This window comes from Sus scrofa, chromosome 3, assembly GCF_054392235.1.
Source record: "Sus scrofa isolate SSC_HxYL_T2T_F1_AM1 chromosome 3, Sscrofa_HxYL_maternal_Yorkshire_Landrace_v2.0, whole genome shotgun sequence".
NCBI lineage: Eukaryota > Metazoa > Chordata > Mammalia > Artiodactyla > Suidae > Sus > Sus scrofa.
The window spans coordinates 4,094,389-4,116,942 of record NC_139385.1 but is presented as its reverse complement, the minus strand read 5'-3'; the positions used below and the strand labels follow the sequence as shown (position 1 = coordinate 4,116,942).

Here is a 22,554-nt window from a genome sequence, read left to right as displayed (position 1 = left end):
TTTCTCCCCTGTCCCATTGTGTACTTTGATGTTACTGGATGGGTGGTTGGTCACCATATCTCGTAATAGCAGTCCTTTTTAGTACATGGCCATTCCAGCCCTAACTAGTACTATTCTTTTGCAAAAGCAAAGGACCTGAGTAGCTTTTCTTGCAGTGTTGAATAGCTGTTTGAATGTTGTAACAGCATCGAGTTGTTGTATGTGTTCTTTATATTCTTCCATCCTTTTAGAAGGGCCTTTTCTCCCCCACCGCACCCTGTGTTATTTCACAATGACAGTGTGGTGCAACAGAGCAGGCACATGCACCCTCTTCCTGCAAAGGTCGGGGTAACCACCCCTCCCACACTACAGCCTAAGCAGCTGCCCAGGGAAAAAGTCAGCCAACCTTAGTGCAGTGGCTAAAGCCATGCCTCGGTCTCCATCAAGGGTGCTCTTAGCCAGAAATTGTAGCAGTTCCCGCTGTGGCTCAGGTTAAGAACCTGACTAGTGAAATGGAAAAAAAAAAAAAGAACCTGACTAGTGGAGTTCCCATTGTGGCTCAGTGGTGACTAGTATTCATGAGGATGCCAGTTCAGTCCCTAGCCTTGCTCAGTGCGTTAAGGATTCAGCGTTGCCATGAGCTGTGGTTGCAGGCGCAGCTTGGATCCTGCATTGCTGTGGCTGTGGTGTAGGCTGGCAGCTGCAGCTCCAATTCAACCCCTCGCCTAAGAACCTCCATATGCAGTGGGGTGCAGCCCTAAAAAACACAGAAGGAAGTGGGCGGGGCTTGTAATTGTATTTTTTGTCACAGCTTTTTGGTTGGAAACTTTTTCATCAGAATCTTGTGAGTCTTAACATGGCACATTGAGGAGTGTCTTTGCAGTTGCTGAACTAACTAAAACCCTGAACGTATGTACAATAAGTTGACAGTAATAAATTCACTTTAAACTTTTTAAACGTTGACAGCGTTTCCCATTCAGCAAAACTTATAAGCCATTTGTTCTTCTGTAATTTGAACTGGGTTTAAATTCGTCTCAAGCCAGAGTTCTGCCTTCCTTCATTTGGGGGCATTCAAACATTAGACCTAAGTAACAGCAGCCAATTTCCTAATGTACTTTTCAAACGCATGATCTGGCTTCTGAGGAGCACACTGCCACAGTCTTGTGAGTGTCTGCCTGCCCCAGACTCACCCAGCTACGCTACTCGTACTTACCAGCAGAAAGACTGGGCGCAGTGGAAGGAGGAAGGATGCATCTCCTCAGCTTTAGGAGGGAGAGTGCAGACCAGAGCTCATCCCAGACCGTTGCAGTCTTCACATTGGAGCAGTTCCCTGGTCGACACTCTGGGTTCCTTTTTGGAGAAGAAAAGTGCTCAAGCAGTGGCATGCGTCCTCCCCTCAAGGCTGTCCACGCTTAGGGTCCTTCCTGCCCTTCTTAGTCTCAGTAGGGATACCTTTTGAGTCCCATCAAGACCATACTTCTCCCTGCCAGCGGGGTACAAGCAGCACAGCCTCTGCCATCTGCCTGCAGGGAACTCAGCAGAGAAAGACGGACACATAGGCAATTATAGCAAAAGTAGCAAATATTTTGGAGTTATGAAGAGCACCACAGAGCTTACTGATGCAGCAGTGCTAGCTCTTGAGAAAGAGCCAGAGCCTGTCATTTTGACTCTAGCCATCTGCCACCCTGACCGCCCCCCCATGTCAGTTGAAGTAGTTCTGGAAACAAGTAGCCTCCTGCAAGCTTCCCATGGGGCAGGACTGAATCCTATGCATGTCCACTCCCTACCACAGGGGAGTCTGGGGGTTGGGGTCCCTCATGCAGCTCTGTCCTGGAAGGTGGGCTCTGCCCACAGGAGGAAGTCGTAGAGTGGCTGTTAGATCATCCCCGACTACATCTACCCCACCCCGCGCCAGATACTTAAAATCTACAGTGTGTATATAGCTAAGGTTTACTGGCTCTCCTGTATCCAGGTTTGTACATAGAAAAAACATTTGGGAAGATCCTGAGTTTCTTTCTCTACATTTTTTTTTTTTTTCTTTTTAGGGCTACGCCCGTGGCATATGGAGCGTCCCAGGATAGGGGTCCAATGAGAACTGCAGCTGCCAGCCTACACCACAGCCACAGCAACTTGGGACCCGAGCTACATCTGCGATCTCCACCACAGCTCACGGCAGCACCAAATCCTTAAGCCGCTGAGCAGGGCCAGAGATCAAACCCACATCCTCACGGATACTGTGTCGGGTTCTTAAAGTGCTGAACCACAATGGGAACTCCCTCTCTCTCTCCATTTTAAGCATACAGGGACTCCTGTAACAAAAAGTCACTTTCTAAGCACTGGGTGCCAAGCAGTGTGCTCTAGATACTTTGTGTCCCATCTGTAACTCTCAGACCAGTAACAGAATGGGGAAGGGTCAACTGAGAGGTTGGGCTTGGCACATACACACTACCCTTTACAAAATCATTAAGAACAGCACAGGGAAGTCTCCTCAGTTCTCTGGTGGCCTATATGGGAAAAGAATCTGAAAAAGAATGGATATGTGTGTAACTGATTCACTTTGCTGTGCACCTGAAGCTAACACAACATTGTACGTCAGCTACATTGCAGTAAATTAAAAAACAAAACGCCATGAGAAAATTGGGTTCTCCCAATTTAAAAATGGGGAAACAGGAGTTCCCTGGTGGCCTAGTAGGTTAAAGATCCGGCATTGTCACTGTCACATCTCAGGTTGCTGGTGTGGCACAGGTTCGATCCCTGACCTGGGAACAGCAACATGCTGTGGGCTTGGCCCAAAAAAAAAAAAAAAAAAAAAAAAAAATGAGGAGCTGTTAAATACTTTACCCAAGGTCAAGGTCATACAACTGATAAACTGCAAACAGTTCTCAGACTCCAAAACACAGGCTGTTTTCACCCTTCAAGTGTCACCAGAAGAGCCAGGCAGCCCTTATCTGTGGAAAGAATCAATACTTGGGTGGCCATGACTTTCGTTCCTCTTATCTTCTCTGCTGTCTCAAATGACAATGTCTTTTTTCAGTGAGGAAAAAATGACTGCTGCCCGCATTAGAAAGTGCCACAAGTGTGGAACTGGCCTCATCAAGTCGGAAGGCTGCAACCGCATGTCCTGCCGCTGTGGCGCCCAGATGTGCTACCTCTGCCGAGTGTCTATCAACGGCTATGACCATTTCTGCCAGCACCCTCGCTCGCCGGGAGCCCCCTGCCAGGAGTGCTCGAGATGCTCCCTCTGGACCGACCCCACTGTAAGTGTGCTCACGGCTGTCTGCCGCTTTGTGGGGGGAAATGTCTGCGAGGGACTGTAATGGAAAGAGATTTTGTGCACACGTGACGCATTTTGACTCCTGAAAAGGTAGGGAACAGCATAGGCCGGTACCACACACCAAAAAATGGAGGAAGTAGCTGAAAAGCTGCTCTTCCAAAAGCAGCATATGCCCTGCAGTGTGTGGGACTAGAATGTTTCTCCGTCATCTGAACTCTGCCAGAGCGTAGAAGAGGAAGGCCTGTTCTACGTATATGTGTATAAAGCCAGCTTAATGCTGATGCCAGAACCTGCAGAGGCGACCCTGAAAAAGGAAGCTACAGATTTAACTTACGAATATAGGTTTTAAATTCTCCAACTAAAATACCAGCAAGTAGAAACCACCACCAAGTGAGATTGTTCCTGATACGCAGGGGTAGTTCAATATTAAGAACTCTGTTGGAGTTCCTGTTGTGGTGAAGTGGTAAGGAATCCGACTAGGAACCATGAGGTTGCGGGTTCGATCCCTGGCCTCACTCCGTAAGTTAAGGATCTGGTGTTGCCGTGAGCTGTGGTGTAGGTCGCAGATGCAGCTCGGATCCCACGTTGCTGTGGCTGTGGTGTAGGCCGGCAGCTACAGTTCCGATTGGAGCGCCAGCCTGGGAACCTCTATATGCCGCAGGTGTGGCCCTAGGAAAAAAAGAACTCTATTAATACACTTTGCCATATGCTGTCTTTAGATGGTAGAAAGACAAATAGAGTCTGCCCTCCACATCTCCAGGTTCCACATCGGGGGATTCGACAAACCATGTGTTGAAAACATTCAAGAGAATAATTTCGAGAAAATTTCAAAAAGCAGACCTTGAATTTGCCACACACCAGCAACTATTTACATAGCATTTACATTGTATTAGGTATTATAAGTAGTCTAGAGATTATTTAGAGTATACGGGAGGATATGTGTAGGTTTTTATGCAGACACTATGATTTTATATAAGGAACCTGAGTATCCGCTGGTTTTGGTATCCATGGGGGTCCTGGAACCAACCCCCTTTGGATGCCAAGGAACAATCATATTCATTCCTGATTTAAGCTTTAAAAATAGTGTTAGAAGGATGCTTATTACTTCATATGTGTTTTTAAGCCCTGTATTTCAAAATAGTTATTAGTGTGTTGTTAACAGTGAAATACATAGAAGCATTGCCCAAAAATCAACTATAAGACTATCACCACTATTTGTTCTAGAACTGCTAGTCAGTGCAATTGGCTTAGAGAATAAAATGAAAAATATAAGTATTCGAAGTTCCCGTTGTGGCTCAGTAGTTAACGAATCTGACTAGGAACCATGACGTTGTGGGTTCGATCCCTGGCCTTGCTCAGTGGGTTAAGGATCCAGCGTTGCCATGAGCTGTGGTGTAGGTCACAGACTCGGCTCAGATCCTGAATTGCTGTGGCTCTGGTGTAGGCCGGTGGCTATAGCTCCAATTAGACCGCTGGCCTGGGAACCTCCATATGCTGCGAGAGCGGCCCAAGAAAATGGCAAAAAGACAAAAAAATATATATGTATTTTTTCTTTTCTGGCTGCCCGGTGGCATATGGAGCTCCTGGGCCAGGGATCAGATCTGAGCCATAGTTTCAACTTAAGCCACAGCTGCGGCAACACCAGATCTCTAACCCACTGTTCTGGGCCAGGGATTGAGCCTGAGTCCCAGCGCTCCCAAGACACCACCCATCCCGCTGTGCCACATCAGGAACTCCAATAATGTTTAAATTTGATGCTGTTACAGCCAGTTTTAAGTTATCTGTAAGGATGGTGATGTCATTATGCGTGCGGACTTTTTCTGCCAAAAAGCGATTCAGCCTAACAGTGGATAAACACCCTGCTAACTTGGAGCCAAAGAGAAAGGTGCGCCAGGCCCTCCTCAGCCTCACTGCGGCTAGTGAGGGTGACCTGGTGGTGGAGAAGCCCTGCGGCGGGAGCCTTGCTGTTGCAAAGGGATCACTCTGTCCAGAGGAACCCGCAGGTTTACTGCCATGTCCATTGCAGGTCAGGAAGATTATTTTCTTCCTGAAAAATTGCCTGTAATTTTGAAAATAAGACTGATTTCCACTGTAAAGATGCACTAATCAAAATCATGTAGCCTAATGCAGGAGGCGGCAGCTGGATTGAGGGGATGAGATGGAGACCAGAAGCGTCTCATGAGAACGTAACGTGGCGTTCCCCTTGTGGCTCAGCGGTAACGACCTCAGCTAGGATCCATGAGGACTCGGGTTTAATCCCTGGCCCCGCTCAGTGGCTTAAGGATCTAGCGTTGCCATGAGCTGTGGTGTAGGTCACAGACACAGCTCGGAGCCTATGTTGCCATGGCTGTGGTGCAGGCCGGCAGCTGTCGCTCTGATTCTACCCCTAGCCTGGGAACCTCCGCATGCTGTGGGTGGGACCCTAAAAAGCAAAAAGCAAAAAAAAAAAAAAAAAAAATTCCTTCGGTTGGTTGGTGCTGTGTAGGAAGGGTACTGGTGACATGATGGGAAATGACAGGCGCAGGAGGGGGCGTCGTCTTGGCAGCGCTCTCTGAGAGGCAGCATGCGCAGTGAAACCTGCATGCAGAGGAGGAGCAAAGCAGGCCAGAGAGATGGAACACATTCGGGCTGTTGCGGATGAGAAAGGTGGACGGTGTGGCTTGCAGTGGTGAACTCGGGCAGGAAGGTGAGAGAGGCGGGCACAGAAGCAGCCCGTGGGTCTCATGCAGAGTGGTGCGAGCTGTTGCCGGTCCACGTGCAGCGGTGACTTGCCTTACTTAAGTTTTCAAGGTCATACTGGCGCCCATGTGGAGCAAGAAATACTCGGCTGCGGTTTTGGGGCCCTGGGCTGACCATTTGGAAATACGTCAAGAAAACAAAGGAGATGGCTTTATAATCTTGGAGAAGGGAAGGTCCTTGCATCAAGGCCAGACCGATCAAACAAAAATCCTCTTTGGCAAAAGACACCGTGTATAAGCAAAGCTAAAGGTGGCTGAGAAACTGGGGGAAATAGTTGTAACGTATATATAGTGTAGATAAATATTGTTAATATGTAAGGTATAACACGACTCAATGAGAAATAAGCAAATGCCCCTGGATTAATAAGAATCAATTTGGATGCAAATGACAGAAAGCCCGAAGATAACAGGGGCTTAGGCCAGGTAGCAGTTTCTCTCTCCCCCATGTAAGTACAGTGGCGGACAGCCCAGGGGTGGTGCTTCCGTTAGTACAGTGTGCAGCTGTGGGAAGCGACGCCGTATGTCTGTATTTAAACACATGCGGAGGAAAACACATGGGAGGATGTTTAGCACAACGGCATGTAGCTCGGGTCGTCGCCCCAGGTTAGCACAGGGGCAGGTAGCGACATAGAGGATGGATGGATGGCAGGTGGGCCCAGTCTAGAGGACAGTAGGGTGTGCTGGGGGCTGTAGCAAACAGAAGGAGTGGGCCCCATCTGAGGGGCTGGATGCTAGTCAGCCCCCCATGGTTTGCTGCCAGATGAGACTGTGCTCAGAGTTACCATGGCTTCAGATTTTCCACAGAAGTCGAAAGTCTGTATTTTGTGTGAACTCTCCAGAATTTCAGAGATTAACCGTTCATCCAAATACTGCTAAAATACTCTTCAAGCTAGCACTTTCTAGGCCAGAGATGAAAATGTTGTTAGGAGTTCCCTGGTGGTGCAGTGAGTTAAAGATCACGTGTTGTCACAGCTGTGGCTCGGGTTGCTGCCGTGTTGGAGGTTTGATCCCTGGCCTGTGAACTTCTGCATGCTGTGGGCGAGGCCAAAAAGGAGGGCGGGTGTTGATAGCCCCCAGTCTTCATCGCTGACGTCGATCATCTCCAGTAGGTCTAAAAAGAAGAGGTATCAAGCTAGCAGGCAGCCCCTCTTAGAGGCCACAGCGGACCAGGCTGGTGGCCTAATCCCCACTCTCATAGCGCCTGACAGTCTCGAAAAGTATCACGTCCTCTGTCAGGAACAGCCTCCTTACTGGTTGGAAAGTCAGGCCAAGGGACGCAGAAACTGGTCTTACAGCAGAAAGCCTGCCCTCCTGTCACTGGCGACATGCTTGAAAGACTTTGTGAACAGAGAGTCGTCCTTCTGGTGCTGCTTGAGGGGAGGCCATGCAGCCCACTCTGGGAGGTGCTCACCAAGGGGAGCCCCCCCCCCCCCCCGCCGCCTTTTGTGAAAAGCCCTCCTGGCATCTGGCAGTTCTTGCTCTCCTGCCTCCAGCCCCACCTGGCCAGCACCTTGGGGGCCGAGCATCTCTAGGAACTTGGTGAGGAACTAGGGCCTTTTTCTGCAGCTGAAGCTCCCAGGAAGCCTTCCTCAGGCTGCTCTCCTCTCTAGAAGCAGAGGGCGGTGGGGGAGTGAGCACATGCGGGAGGGCGTGCAGCAGGCTGGCCTCTTCTCAGCACCGTTTTCCCTTCTGCTCCCTCCTCTTCCTTCTGTTCTTCCTTCTCCTGCCACCGCCCTTTTCTTCCTGCACGTGGGAATGATTATAAAAGTTTCTTGCGTTCTCTTACCCTGTTGGGTCCTGTAGCATGCGACTACCCTTCATTTTCTCGCTGAATTTTCTTCTACCCTGAGAAAAGTTCTGTATTTGCTCAAAACAAAGTTCGAAAGGAAGGTCAGGCAAATACAAATCCCTCTGATTTCCTCTGGTAGCCGCAGCCAGAGATTTTGTTCCATTTGTCCTGTTCCCATCAAACTGGGATCAGCCCCTTTTCCTTGATTCTCACCAGGAGACCGATTGAATTCCAACCCAGCATCTGTTGGGGCTTCTGGGAACACACAGCCTTTCAGAAGTTCAGGGAAACAAAGCATGCCCTGTTGTCCAGCCCTTTCTCTGGCTTAATTGACCAGCAAGGCCAGGAAGAATCTCTCATTTGTCAGCGAGGGAGTTGTCCCTTCGTGGCTTGGAGAAAAGTTGAATTTTCATCCTTAATGATGAGAGATTGCTTGGGAACCTGAACTAACTCCGTACTAGAAAGCTGTCAGTCATCTGTTAGTTGTCAAAATAAGCTCAAAACATTCAACCAAGAGTCTTAAAAAACAAGATACCATTTTAGGGAGGAAAAAAGAAAAACAGAAGTGAACCAGTGCAACAAACCATGATTTTCTAGTTTAGGGGTCAGGATGCAAAGCCAAATCACAACACATAAATGAACAAACATTATTTTGCAGCTGGGGAAGGGTTATCTTGAGACCATGCTGACTTTTTTCTCGTCCGTGAGTCCTAACTTAAGAGGATTAACAAGTGACATCTTACTGGTGGAAGCCGTGTTCACAGCAGTAACCTGGCTGTCTGGATTCTAGAAGTGGGGCAAAATTCGTAAGAGCATTTGCTCCTTAAATACAAAACAAAGTCAGTATTTATCTTGTGTTTTGGCTTCAGAAACTGCACAGAATTGTTTTCTACAACTTCTTTGTTTTTTAAAAATGAGAATTTGAAGCATGTTCCACCACAACTGTAGGGCTTTTATAACCAGTTTACAGTTTGGCACCATTATCGCCTAGCCATTTGATTAGGAGACTTATTTTTCCCAACCCTGCAGTAGATTGAACCTGACATCGATCTGTGCTAATGCGTATTCTGTAACAGTCCTCTAAGGCGGGTGTATCGTTCCAGTTTTACAAGTAGTGGGGAAACGTGCAGAAGATTGTGGTCAATAAAAGGTGGGCACGTGTTGATCCTCAGGTCTTTTGTTCTCTCAGCATCTTTTTTTTTTCCCCCTGTATTTTGTCTTTTTAAGGCCGCACCCGCGGCATATGGAGGTTCCCAGGCTAGGGGTCCAGTCGGAGCTGTAGCTGCCGGCCCACACCACAACCACAGCAACACCAGATCCGAGCCTCATCTGAGACCTACACCACAGCTCACGGCAGCAGTGGGTCCTTAACCCACTGAGCGAGGCCAGGGATCAAACCCGCAACCTCATGGTTCCTAGTGAGATGCGTTTCCACTGCGCCATGATGGGAACGCCTTTCTCAGCATCTTAAAGGAAGCTGCCCGCCCGCCTTCTCCCTCAGTTGGCTCCAGCACCATCCAGTCTGAACCATTGTCTTCCTGATGAGTTGGGTGCCTGGAGGGCGCTAGACGCCTTTGGGTCCTTGATGAGTGGCCTGGGGAGGAAGAGGAAATCCCAGTGTTTCAGAGAGGACGGGGGCGGGGGGGCAGATGGAGACCTTTTCAGGGGACATCTTCAGAAAGATATTCCAAACTTTCGGTTAGTAACTAAAATTTTTAGCTTTTAAAGTTTACCTTCAGGAGTTCCCTGCTGTGGCATGGATTCGATCCCTGGCCTGGGAACTTCTGCATGCCACAAATGCAGCCAAAAAAAGAAAGAAACTAAACTTTACCTTCTGTTTTAGAAAAGATGTTAACATGAACCGCCCCCCTCCGCTGCTCCCCAACCCCCACCCCACCCCCACCCCCCTGGTGCCCCATCGCTTGGCTTCCATGGTCGGCCTTAGCATTTCATTTCTAGTCATGGTTACACAGGGGGCAGGACCACTTTCCCATTCTAGAGATGAGGAAAATAAGATTCAGGTCACTGGTAGAACCAGGCTGCAGGTCCAGGTCTCCAGCCAGATGATGGCTCCTTCCACTCCACAAATCCTTCTCTGGAGCCAGAGGTCGGAGATGCGGAAGCTTGCTGACGGCTGCCCGTGGCATTCCTGAGCCCCGTGGACCAAGCAGGCCTCTGTAGGGGGGTGGCCCTCGCCGCACCCTTCCCCACTGAGCCAGTTGCAGGTAGTAGAAAGGGGCCTGGCAACCCCAAGCCTTGACCGTGTACCCAGCCAGGTTTAGATGTCACTAGAGGATTGTACCAAGGAGGGCGGCAGTAGGGTTCCGTGCAGTAAACACAGCATGTTGGCCTGTGTCCTGTTCCGCAGATGCCAGCAGGCCCCAGGCTGAGTACTTGATCCTGACAGGCGCCACAGCGTGGCCACATTCCATGCTGCCTCCAGGTCCCTGCAGGGGTGCTCTAGACAGAAGGGCATTTGGTTCCAGGCCTCTGTGACCCCAGGAGACAGCTGCAGAAACCAGCCAAGCCCCCTCCCATTGCTTCTCCCCCGCGCGCCCCCCACCGCGCCCCAGCTGCCCAGCACGTGCCCCTCCAGCCGTGCCGCCCCCTCCTCCCAACTTCCTGTTGCAGAGGGACAGCTGGGGCTGGAGGGTTAGGGGCTGGTGTTGCTCAGAGATCTGGGGCCAATCTGGGAATCATTTGAAACTAAATCCTCCGCTCTTTGGAAGGCTTTTATGAAATCATTGCAAGTTTATTAACAGCAGCTGTTGCCACACATGACCTGGATCCCGGCCCCAGCCCAGACTTGCTGGAGAGAAGCAGCAGCAGACTGGCGGGTCTCGGCCACCTTCTTGAGCCGAGAAGACATTAAATGAAGAGGACAAGTCCCCACCCTCCATTCATGGTCACTGGAGGCTGGCAGCAGGCAAGCAGGCCGCCAGCCCTGGCGGCCGGAAATGTGAAGGAAACAGGCTCAAAAATATGTTTAAAAGCTTCACGAGAACAGCCCTGTGCTAAGGGCGCAAACGTCTATTTTAGGAACCTTCAGCCTGTGGCTGGTGATTGTTGTCAATATCTGATTGGTGGAAACCTCTTTTTCTCTTTAACCACTTGCAGTTTCTCTGCCTTCGTTTTCTCCTGTCCAGACCCGGTAACATGGGCAGAACTGTGGGCTTCATTGTTAAGGGACCAGTTTTAAGGAGTTGGGGTTTGGTGGTTTTTCTGGCGAGTGAATTCCACCTCTCTTCTGGCCCACAGCGGCCGTGCGGCCCTGGTGCTCTTGCCCTGCCTCCACCCTCCCACCATGTGAAGCACGCGTGTCAGTCTTCTGGTTAGGCCAGCACTGTCCGTATCTTGCTGAGCTCAGAGACATTCAGGGAAAGGAAATAAAAACCCTCTCCCTCTTCAGACGCAGCCGCTCATTTCTTTATATAAGGTGATCTGCTGGGTGGCACGTCTCCATGTCACTTGCTGCTTGAATCTCTTGTTCCTGGCACTGCATGTGGGGTGCGCTGGCCTGTCGTGGGTGCTACGCAGGCCCCCTTCCCAGCAGTCATTGCATTCAGTGGTCGTCCGGGGGTTCCCCTCCCAGAGTGGCCGTGGGTAGTGATGCAAAGGGCTGGGGAGTCACTCCTCCGGACTGGCGTTTCCTGACACTCAGTCTGAGCCTCTCTTCGGTGTAATTCTGTGGACCTCTTTGAAAGTTTTCACCAAGATTGGAAGGGGGCAGAGAGGGGGCTCGGCCGCACCGACTGGATCCATCCTAAACCCGAGGCAAGGCCAAGAGGGGAGTGTGGGTGTAGGCGTGCTGCTCAGATCTGATCCCGGCCTGGGAACTCCGTGTGCCACGGGGCAGCCAACAAAGAAAAACAAAGAAGTAAAAGTCACTTCTGACAGTGCTCAGGGCCAGCAGAGTTCCCGGGGTTCCTCCAGTCATACTGTTCCAGAAAGCTTCTCTTTAGAAATGGGTGGTTTATGTGCGTCAGAGCTCAGGCTTGGAGACTGGAAGGCCTGGACTCACACCTCACTGTGCCTCCATCCTCTCATCTGTGACCTGGGGATTAGTTAACAGTTCCTAACCTACGGGGTTGTTAGGAAATGCGTGTGAGGCGCTCAGGTGGGCGCTGGCACGTGGTAAGCGCTCAGTAACTGTCAGCTGCCGTCTTTACTGTCACTGGGCTTCGAACTTTAGAAAAGAGAGATCATTTGCTTCTCACAGGAAACCTGCTGTGGAGGTGATTAGGCTCCAGGTTAGGTTCTGCTGAGCAGAGTGGTCCCCAAGCCGAGGTCCATGGAACCAAAACTGGAGTCCGTCTCATCACTCCAGCTGGCTCTTTGTTGGGAAGGCAGTGTGGCTTTCACCGTGGTGGGGGCCATTCCAGCAGGCCTGGGTTTCCTGTAAGTGACTCAGCCCCTGCAGCGGGGCTGGAGGATGCTTAGTTCTCTGATCCAGCCCTCACACCCCTGCCCTCTCGTCATCATCTTTCCTCCCATTGTTGGCCATTTCCAGCAGCCTAGGTGTGTCCTCGATTTGCAGAATGGCAAGCGTTTCTCCCAGGTGTCCTTCTTCACCGTAAGAGATGACACTCGGGATGCCTAGAGTGTTTCCCAAGGGAGCTTACCTCTAGAAAGGCCTCTGGTCCCCCCTGTGACTTAACCCAGATCAGAGAAGTGTTCTCATGAGGGCCAGTCATCATGCTTTATCTCAAAATGAGCCCTAAACCTGCCTTCACTCTTGTTCTTTTAAAACATTAAGTTTTTAGATTGTGGTAAAGTACGTATAAAGTAAAATTTCTCATTTTTTCTTTTTACGGCTGCACCTGCAGCATATGGAAGTTCCCAGGCTAGGGGTGGAATCAGAGCTGCAGCTGCCAGCCTATGCCACAGCTCACGGCAACACCAGACCCTTAACCCACTGAGCGAGGCCTGGGATCGAACCTGCATCCTGGATACTAGTTGGGTTCTTAACCCACTGAACCACAGTGGGAACATCTTTCCACTTTTAAAGCATAGGGTTCAGTCTACTTTCTTTTTTTTCTTAGGGCTGCACCCACAGCATATGGAAGTTCCCAGGCTAGGGGTCCAGTCGGAGCTATAGCTGCTGGCCTACGCCAGACCCACAGCAATGTGGGATCCAAACCGCTTCTGTGACCTACACCACAGCTCATGGCAACGCTGGATCCTTAACCCAGTGAGCAAGGGCAGGGATCAAACCCATGTCCCCATGAATGCTAGTTAGTTTCATTAACTGCTGAGCTACAAGGAAACTCCTACTTTCACTTTTGACTTAAGAAACTTAAGGAGCTCCCGTCTAGCACACCAGGTTAAGGATGTGGTGTTGTCATTGCAGTGGTTCTGGTTGCTGCTGTGACCCAGGTTCAATCCCTGGCCCAGGAATTTCCACATGCTGCAGGTGTGGCCAAAAAACAAACAAGAAGTTTCTGTTTGTGGCTCAGTGGGTTAAGAACCCAACATAATGTCTGCGAGGATGCAGTTTTGATCCCTGGCCTCTCTCCATGGATTAAGGATCTCGTCTTGTCACAGGCTGCAGCATGGGTTGCAGCTGCAGCTCCAGTTCCACCCCTAGCCCGGGAACTTCCATATGCCTCAGGTGTAGCCGTTAAAAAAAAAAAAAAAATGTAAATGCTCAAGGGATGAGAGTTCCATGGTGGCCCAGTGGGTTAAGAATCTGACATCACTGCTATGGCTTGGGTCACTGCTGTGGCCCAGGTTCGATCCCTAGCCCTGGAACTTCCACATACCATGGGTCGGCCAATAAAAAATAAAATTCTCAAGGGGGAGTTGCCTTCATGGCTAAGTGGTTAATGAATCCAACTAGGAGCCATGAGGTTGCAGGTTCAATCCCTGGCCCTGCTCAGTGGGTTAAGGATCTGGCGTTGCCATGAGCTGTGGTGTAGGTCACAGACGCAGCTCAGATCCTGCATGGCTGTGACTGTGGCGTAGGCCGGTGGCTGCAGCTCTGAATGGACCCCTAGCCTGGGAACCTCCATATGCCGCAGGTGCGGCCCTAGAAAAAGCCAAAAAAAATTCTCAAGGGAAACTGCTTATGGAAGGAACTTTGATCCTGGATGAAGTAAATCTTCCCCCTTCAGAGTCTAACATATTTGAGTGAAAATGTGATTTTCTTTTAAAGAGTATTAAAAAGTTTGTTATCTCTTCATTCCTAAATATAGTGTCCTGTGACTCCAGCCAGTGGGAGAAAGTTGAAATCCGGAAGGTCTAACCCATATTCTAGGTGTATCCGACAATTTACTCATTATTTATGGTAACAATCACGGCTCAAAATAATCGAGTGCCAATGTTTTCTGGTGAAATACAGACTGTACTTAGACTCTAAGAGCGGGGCCCTATCCAGGGAAAGCCAGGGCTTCAGGACAAATGGTCTGCAGCCCACTCACCAAGTCAGGAGGGTCATTAGAGCAAGGGAGGAAGGGCAGGGGCTCCAGGTGGCTCCTTCCAAAAGGTGAAGAACTCAGGTCTCTAAGGCTCCTCCCACCACCTGCCACCCGGAAGAGCTCTCCGTGGTGACTTGGGAGTCTCTGCCAGTGGGGGGATCTGGCCACTCTGTCCTCCAGAGCCAGCATATCTGTATCGGGAAGCTCAGCTCACACTCACCTGTGCCAGTGCCTCAGACTCATTTAAGGGAATTCTTACATTGCATTTATTCGGGGGTGAACTTTTATCAGGAGCATTCAGATTTCTCACAGGAAACTTAGTATTGATAAGAATCGGGCAGATGCCTTGCCAGCCCATGCCCTCAACCGTGCTGTAAGGGATCTGGAATCTTCTACTCAAATAGTATCCTTCATTCTTCATTTATCCTGAGAGAAACATTACAAGAGTCTGAGGAGAAGGGTAGGCGGTGATTAGAGATGTGGTCTTTTTTTTTTTTAATCCCCTTGGCCACACACGTGGCCTGTAGAAATTCCCAGGCCAAGGATCGAACCCTCTCCACGACAGCAACCCCAGCTGCTGCAGGGACAATGCCAGATCCTTAACCCACTGCACCATAAGGGAACCCCAGGGGTTAGTCTTCAGTGCTGTAGAATGACCCCTTACGCCCCTGTGGGATTCCAGAATAGAGAACGCCTGCTAGAATTGTGATCACAGCACAAAAATAGAAGCTTCACGAGGGAAGGGACAGTGTCAGCCTTACTCTTATCTGTACATCTAGCGCAGTGCCCGGTGCATGCTGGCTGCTCTTACAGATTCTTGAATAAAGGAATAATGTAACTTCCAAATTTTCAAATCAAATAAACGACGGGAACAGGGAACCTTCAAGGTAGTTTTCTGTGGATTTTCTCCAGGAAAGCTCTTTGAGTGACATTGCCTAGGCCACCAGCAACTAGCCATGGCTTTTTAACACCTTACCTTCTCTGGGACCTGAGTTTCTGTAGGGTAAGGAAGTTGGTCCTGTGCCATCAGAGTCCTTCAGTGTCCCTCTGGGTACTGGTTTAGGTGATGGGATAGAAAGAGGGATGCAGCGGTGACGATGGCAGTGGTGGTGACATCGTACTAATACTTAGAACCGTAACTGACCAGAGTTAGGAAAACTGTCATTCGTCCCGAAGAGAAGCCACTGAGAGAAATGTTGGGGCATCTCCCAGTTGATAACCACTTTTTCTGAAACTTCTCATCTTTAAAATTTCGCTGTCATTTTTCAAAATTTTCCTGCCCTTCGTAAGGAATGCCTGGAGTTCTTTGGTAGCTCAGCAGGTTGAGGATCCAGCATGTCACGACTATGGCTGCAGTCGCTGCTGTGACGCAGGTTCGATCCCTGGGCCAGGAACTTTTGCATGCTGCAGACGTGGCCAAAAGGAGTGCTTGCTTTTTGCTGAGTCCTTTGTACAGTTGAGCCCATTCAGTCCCTTCATCCACCCATTTTACAGATGAGATACTGAGACTCAGATGTTCAGGAACTTGCCAAGGTCGCTCAGTGAGCAGTGCAGAGCAGGAACTCCCACTTTCCAGTTTTCTAGATCTCTCCTTTTTTGGCGCCCTGTGGTATATAGAGTTCCCAGGCCAGGGATCAGATCTGAGCCACAGTTGGAACCCACAGCTCTGGCCCTGCAGCTGTGGAAACACCAGATCCTTAACCCACTGTGCCAGGCCAGGGATCGAGCTTGGGTTCCAGCGCTGCGGACGCTGCCAATCCCACTGCACCACAGCAGGAGGGTTTTTTGTCCCAAACTTTCTTCCTAGGCTTCCACTGGCACCTCAGTGAAAATGTTGACCAACTCCTAATCTAGACAATTGGTAGAATTTTTCTTGACGTTCACATGGAGAGCCTCAGACTGGGCCCACCAAAGCCTGCGAAGTCACTGGGGCCCTTTGTGATGACTGGCTTAATGGTTGCTCTGTAGACTGAGTCTCCTCGCTTAGAGTGCTCGCCAAGAGGCCGGATCGACCCCGCCGCAGGGTTCTCAGAGATTTTCATTCATTACCTGGGAGGTGGGCATGATGCCCACCAGCATTCCTCCTGGACGTTTGATTCTCTGATGTGCAGAAGCACTTGGCAGCGTCTGAAATGCATGTTGGGAACGTAACCTTTGTCACCTCTCCCCTTCCCCTTACATTGCTTAGAATACCTGGCCAGGTGAGGCTGAAGATGTAGGAGTATGATAAGAATTTCCAAATGGCAGAGTTGGAAGACAGAGTTGAGACCGTTGAGTCCCGATGTCGTTTGGCACCTGAGGCTTAGAGGATGTAAGCAGATAATAGGGCCTCCGGCTCTTGCCTGCGGAGCCCGCCGTCTCCAGGGACACAGTCCTGAATTTAGCTTCCAAACCAAGGGAGTGTATCACGTAGCTCTTCACTCGCTCCGTAGGCATGCCTTTTACTTCCACTCCTGATCACCTTAACCGGTAGGGCTCCCCGTCGGGGCGCAGCGGAAACAAATCTGACTAGAAACCATGAGGTTGTGGGTTCGATCCCTGGCCTCCCTCAGCGGGTTAAGGATCCAGCGTTGCCGTGAGCTGTGGTGTGGGTCACAGACGCAGCTCAAATCTGGCGTTGCTGTGGGCTGTGGTGTAGGCCGGCAGCTATAACTCCAATTTGACTCCTAGCCTGGGCACCTCCATATGCAGCAGTGCGGCCCTAAAGAAAGAAAGAAAGAAAGAAAAATTTAACCAGTAAACTTAGACCAGCATCCAGCCACAGAGTCAGCATCCAGTATGCACTGAGCGACGCTCCTGACTCCAGAATCACGGGAGGGCTGTGAGTGTCTGTGAGATCATGAGTGACTGCCTTGGCTGTGACGTTAGCAACCACACAGGCTGACCCTTGCTCAGCTCCACCCTGGGGCTGCTACACTCTCGTTCCAGGTGTCCGTCCCAGCTCCCGCACTCCCCTCTGTGGCCCTCCATTCATAAGTTCCACGGGTGACATCAGGCAGGCAGAGCTGCCTGTCAGTGGAGCACTGAGGATACTCCTGCCCAGACCACGCTGGCCCTGCAGAGAGGCCTTGCTTAATGCTTGTCTGGGGCAACACACGTTTCCAGCAGACCTCTGGAGGTTCTCAGACTTGGTTCATGCTCCATACTGGGCACCACTGCTCTTCTCCTTTCTTCTTCCCAGCTTGACTGACCTTTTTTTTTTTTAAACCATGCCCACGGCATGTGGAAGTTCCCAGGCCAGGGATCAAACCCACTCCACAGCAGCAACCCAAGCCACTGCAGCGACACCACCAGATCCTTAACCTGCTGCACCTCAAGGGAACTCCTTGTCTGCCCTTAACTCTTAGAGAAGCAGACAGAAGACCCCAAGAAACAGGGCACACCTGCCTGTCACTCAGTTTGATCAGTGCACTTGCTGTGCCCCTCATTGAGCCCTGCCTGCAGGGTAGACTTAAGTCCTGCACCTCCGAGGCCGTGCTGAGGTGGCAGCAGCCCTGTGGCTGAACAGCAAAAACGTGCACCGTGTTGGTGGGCTTTGTCAACCCAGTGAGTGTCCTTTCAGTCCCAGCCTCTTTGCAGGGACACTGAGGCATGGGCTGAACCCCAGCACATCACACAGGGCAGTTATGGTTAAGGTTTTCTGTCCTCGGCCAGCAGCCCCGTTCTCTCACCTTGGCACCTAAGGCAGGTGGAGATGTGGCAACTGTAGGTGGCACAGACCCCAGAGCTACCCTGGCAAAGCATCTTCAACTCCTGTCCCCAGGCTGGGATAATCCAAGTTTGAGTTGCCAGTTAACGAAGCACACCTCCCCAAGTGTTGCTTGTGGAGGGAGACGGAGAGATCTGTAGGCGAGCTGGTCTTGAACTGCTGTGCCCGTCCTCCTGGCTCAGGCCACTGGCCTGCTGGTGGGCTGCTGCTCTTCTGTGGCCCACTGCTGCCTGGAGCTTCAGGGCCCAGCAGGCCTGCGTGGACATCTGTCCAGCTCAGTTCAGGGCGTCAGCAAGACTCTGCTGGGCTCTACGCAAAAGGACGTCTGTGATCAGAGAGTTTGTAGGTGGGAGATCTGGAACTCCTGACGCCTTGCCTGCCCCAGACTTGCCCCCGCCCCAAACCCTTGGGTCATCCGTCTGCCCTCTTCAAGCTTCGGGAGGGTTTGTTTGTTTGTTTTGTCTTTTTAGGGCAGTGCCTGCAGCATATGAAAATTCGCAGGCTAGGGGTCAAATCAGAGCTGCAGCCACCAGCCTACAGCAGTGCGGGATCTGAGCCACGTCTGCAGCCTACACCGCAGCTCACAGACACGCCTGATCCTTAACCCACTGAGCAGGGCCAGGGATCAAACCCGCATCGTCATGGATACTAGTGTTTCATTTAACTGTTGAGCCATGATGGGAACTCCAAGCTGAGGGAATTTCTTAACCCTGCAGCTGAGTGAATAAAGCAGGCTCTCAGCCCAGCTCTCAGACAGCCACCTGCCAGGCACTGACATAGGTTCTTGGTCCCAGCCCTTCAGATGGGATTCCTTGTGGGCACACCATCTAATGACAAAGGAAGAAAATTCTCAGGGACCTGAGAATGAGAGGTTTACAGGCCCAGGATCCTGCTGGTCAGCGGCAAGTTTCTGGCTTAGCGCCATTGCTGACCAGCAGTAGGCCAGCCTCCTGCATGTCCCATCAGAACCTCAGCACTGCTTGGAGCTGGCTGAGAGCAGGCTTATTGTCCTGTTGCTTTCCTTCTAGGAAGATGATGAGAAGCTAATTGAGGAAATCCAGAAGGAGGCTGAAGAGGAACAGAAAAGGAAGAACGGAGGCAAGTGCTCCCACCACAAGCCCTGCACCCGTGCTCTCTGTGTCCCCCGGGGACGGGGGGACCCCCTGCTGCTGGCCTCCCTGGGGATCCTGGCACTCCACCCAGCCAGGGACAACCCCGGGAGTGCAGATACACGCCTTGCACACATGCAGCTCCTTGGGGAAAGGAGGAAAGCTTAGAGACGGTTTCAGCACCTCCTTGATGGCAAGGAGACCCCAGGGGGTTGATTTGAGATTTGGAGCAAATAGAAGCCAGGGCGGACTTGAAAGGACAGTAGGCCCCCTGAGGTTACAAAGGAACGAAATGGAGTTTCTGTAAGGGGCCATCCAGGCCCTGGCTCTAAAGGAAATTCTCCAGACACTCCACCCGTTCTGAGCTGGGTTGCTGGTCTGCGGCCTTCCGGGGCGATCCCTGCAGAGCGTGACACTCAGAGAGTATGGTCCTGTCCTCGACGGCAGAACCTGGTCGGGGGCTGTGCGCACGTGCGTGCAGGCTGCCTCTGGGGCTTTAGTCAGCCTTGCTCTGGCCAGGCCGCCCCTCCCGTGTCCACAGGGCAGAATGGTGCTGAAGGTTGGAGGGTCTTGGCCTCATGCTCCAGGCTTTCAGCCCCCAGCTCGGGGGCCCCTGGGTCCAGGATCAGGATGTGTAGCCCTGGTCTCCAGCCAGGTCCAAGCACAGTGGCGTTTAACTCTCTCCTCTACTAAAGCCCATCTCCCTTTCAGAGAACACCTTCAAACGCATCGGGCCCCCCTTGGAGAAGCCTCCAGAGAAAGTCCAGAGGACCGAAGCCCTGCCGAGGCCTGTCCCACAGAACCTGCACCCGCCGCAGATCCCCCCCTATGCCTTTGTGCACCCGCCCTTCCCCCTGCCTCCCGTGCGGCCCATGTTCAACAACTTCCCCCTCAACATGGGTCCCATCCCGGCACCCTACGTGCCCCCTCTGCCCAACGTCCGGGTTAACTACGACTTCGCCCCCGTCCACGTGCCCCTGGAGCACAACCTGCCTATGCACTTTGGCCCCCAGCCGCGGCATCGCTTCTGACGCCTGGGCCCGCCCTCCCGGGAGCCCCACCGGGCAGCCTCTGCAGGGTGGGGACTGGATAGGTAGCCATTCGCCCCCCAGGCTGATGGCTGTGCCCCTGCCTTCTACGTAGGGATGACGGACTTGGCTCTCGAGAGGATAGATAGGCTGGGTTTCTCCCTGTGAAGGGCTGGTACCCTCTGGGTGCCCGTAACACAATCGGTCTGGTACTTGTTGAGACAGAGATAAGGGAGCAGCAAAACCCTCTTCCTGAAGACTCCGCCGTCCTAGCAGCCAGTGCAGTGGCCCTGACCCCAAGGTAGCCCGTCTCTGTCCCTCAAAGGCTTGCCTCCATCCCCTCCCCCGGGCAGACAGCAGAAGCCGTCCTTACTGTGGCAGGTGGATCCATGGTAAACTGGAGTAACCAATAGTGCAGTTTGGAGAGAACTGAGCGGTCTGAACCGTGTTCAGAAGGCCTGGTTCTCCTGCTCCACCCTCACCCCCTGGCCCCCCTGGAGTGAGGTGCGCCCTGCGGCCCTGAGCCTCTTGGTCCTACCGAAGAGGTGGCAGAGCGATGGCCTCAGGCCTGGGAGCCCTGCTCAGGGTGGGGAGGCTGCAGACTGTCCAGAGTCCAGCACCCCAGGCCAAAAGCCGCAGGGACTGTTCCAAGGCCTCTCTCCTTCCCTCTCGCTCTCAGCTGAGCCCAGACAGAGCCGGGTGTTTGTGGTTTATCTAAAGAATTGTTTGCTGTTTACTCACCTTGAACTTACCAAGTTTTCCGTGGCTACTAGGGCTTCTCTCCTTCAGTGTCTGGAAAGTCAGATCTGTTACCCATGCTTGGCAGCCGATGAGGGTGGGGTGGTCCTGAAACTTTTGCCCAGCACAAGATCCTTTTGCCGTGGCTGTGACAGGTCTGGTTGCTCTCCTGGGGAGCTGCTTCTGCCCTAAGTTCTGGAGAGGGGCACAGCTTTCCCCAGGGGATAGATGACGCAGATAGCACTCAGCAGCTGCTCTTTGCTGAGGTCAGGTGAGTCTGGCTGTGAGTCTGCAGGGTGTCCCTGCCGTGTTCCCACTTGCCTTTTGCTGTCCAGCCCCAGCCACCCACGTGCAGAGCAGAGGCCTCCGTGGGGAATGAGCCTACCTGGCTTCCTGTGTTGGCCTCTGTCCCTGTTGCAGAAGCTCACACTCCCAGACCTCAGAGAGGAGGGCTGTGCCCTGGGACCACGCACCACCATGTCAGTTACCCACTGCCCTCAGCTTCTCAGATGTGTTGCAGAAATTTAAATGGAGGGGTGATGGCCTCAGTTGCCTTTCTTACTGTCTTTCTGGGTTTGGACATTGCAGATAGGCAGTCGCCCAGGCTTGGGATTAGGGCTCATGAGGAGAGGCTGCACTGAGTCTCTGCTGCCGGGAGCCTCTCCTGCCAGGAGCCTCTCCTGCCGGCCAGAGGAGCGCCCTGCCCCATGCTTCCCCTGCAGAGGCTCAGAGCTGTGAACCGGTAACAGATGTCCCCCCAGATGGGGAGGGGGAGCCCAGCTACGCTCTGCCTGTCCCACTCGTAGCAGTGCTCACCCCACCCCACCAGAACCTCCGAGGCCTCCTGAGCCAGTTCGTCATCCAGCGGAGGAACGGGTTCCACCTCCACCCTGCAGCCAGGCCATGTGGCTGCACTGAAGGGTCTGGGGCGGAACAGGGACAGACCTTGGGTGGGTGTCACGTGCCCCTGACAGTGCGGTCCCGTGCCTGCCCTAGCACCTAGCACACAAAGGTCCCCCCAAGGCCAAACCGAAGACTTGTCCTTTGAGATGAGTTCTGGGTGTTTCTAGCCTCAAGAGGCAGCTAGGGAAGCACTCCTGCCTCTTTGAGCCAAGGGCGCCCCATTTCTTAACGTTCCTTGAGCTGGGCTATGGAGTGGCTCTCAGGTCTGCCGACCTGGCCCTTACTGTTTGGGGGAAGGTTGTTGCTGCAAGTTCTGACCCTAGCATGAGTCCCCAGGTGTCTGCAAAATGACCGTGTCAGTGCCTCAGTGTTCCTGGAGGCAGGACCTGGATCCAGGCTGCTAGAGAAGCAAGCAGTCTGTTCTCGTGATGGGATCGGGGGCCATAATCATCTAACAAGCCAACAGTGGCAGCAAGATGCAAATGACGAGAACCTCGCAGAGCTCGGCCCCTGTCTGGGGGCCACAGCAGTCCCGGAGGCAGCCTGGCCCCTTCCCCTCTCAGGCTCTCAGGGCTGCAGCGCCTGCTCCCCAGAGTGACAGACTGCCCAACAGCAGTCCCGTTCTACTTGCCTTAAAACTGGAGAGAGGAATCTAGTATTTGCACTTAGCAAGGTTTTAAAACTTTAAAAAAAAAAAAAGTGCATGACTTGTCACTTTGTATAAAAATAGCAAAAATGATTAGTTTATTAAATTTTTTTCTTTACCTTCTGGTAGTAAAAATACATAAAATAATTCTGTTTAAACTACTGTGTGTAAAAAGTCTGTATCATATGTAACTTGGACTTTTTGTAAATAAACGTTTGTGCAGTC

The 22,554-nt window shown here is 51.9% G+C and overlaps 1 protein-coding gene across 3 annotated transcripts in view; it reads left to right on the top strand.

Annotated features, from left to right (window-relative positions):
• Nucleotides 1–22,554, top strand: part of RNF216 (ring finger protein 216) — a 171,098-nt gene extending 148,544 nt beyond the window's left edge. For 2 of the 3 annotated variants that reach the window (XM_021086051.2, XM_021086050.2), the window contains exons 15-17: nucleotides 3,014–3,236; nucleotides 18,934–19,003; nucleotides 19,726–22,554. In XM_021086051.2, coding sequence (XP_020941710.1) covers nucleotides 3,014–3,236; nucleotides 18,934–19,003; nucleotides 19,726–20,045 — 613 coding nt within the window. In that variant the 3' untranslated portion in view covers nucleotides 20,046–22,554. Of the gene's footprint in view, nucleotides 1–3,013; nucleotides 3,546–4,883; nucleotides 5,712–18,933; nucleotides 19,004–19,725 lie in introns of those variants that run through there. The other variant, XR_014839929.1, reaches the window with a different exon arrangement.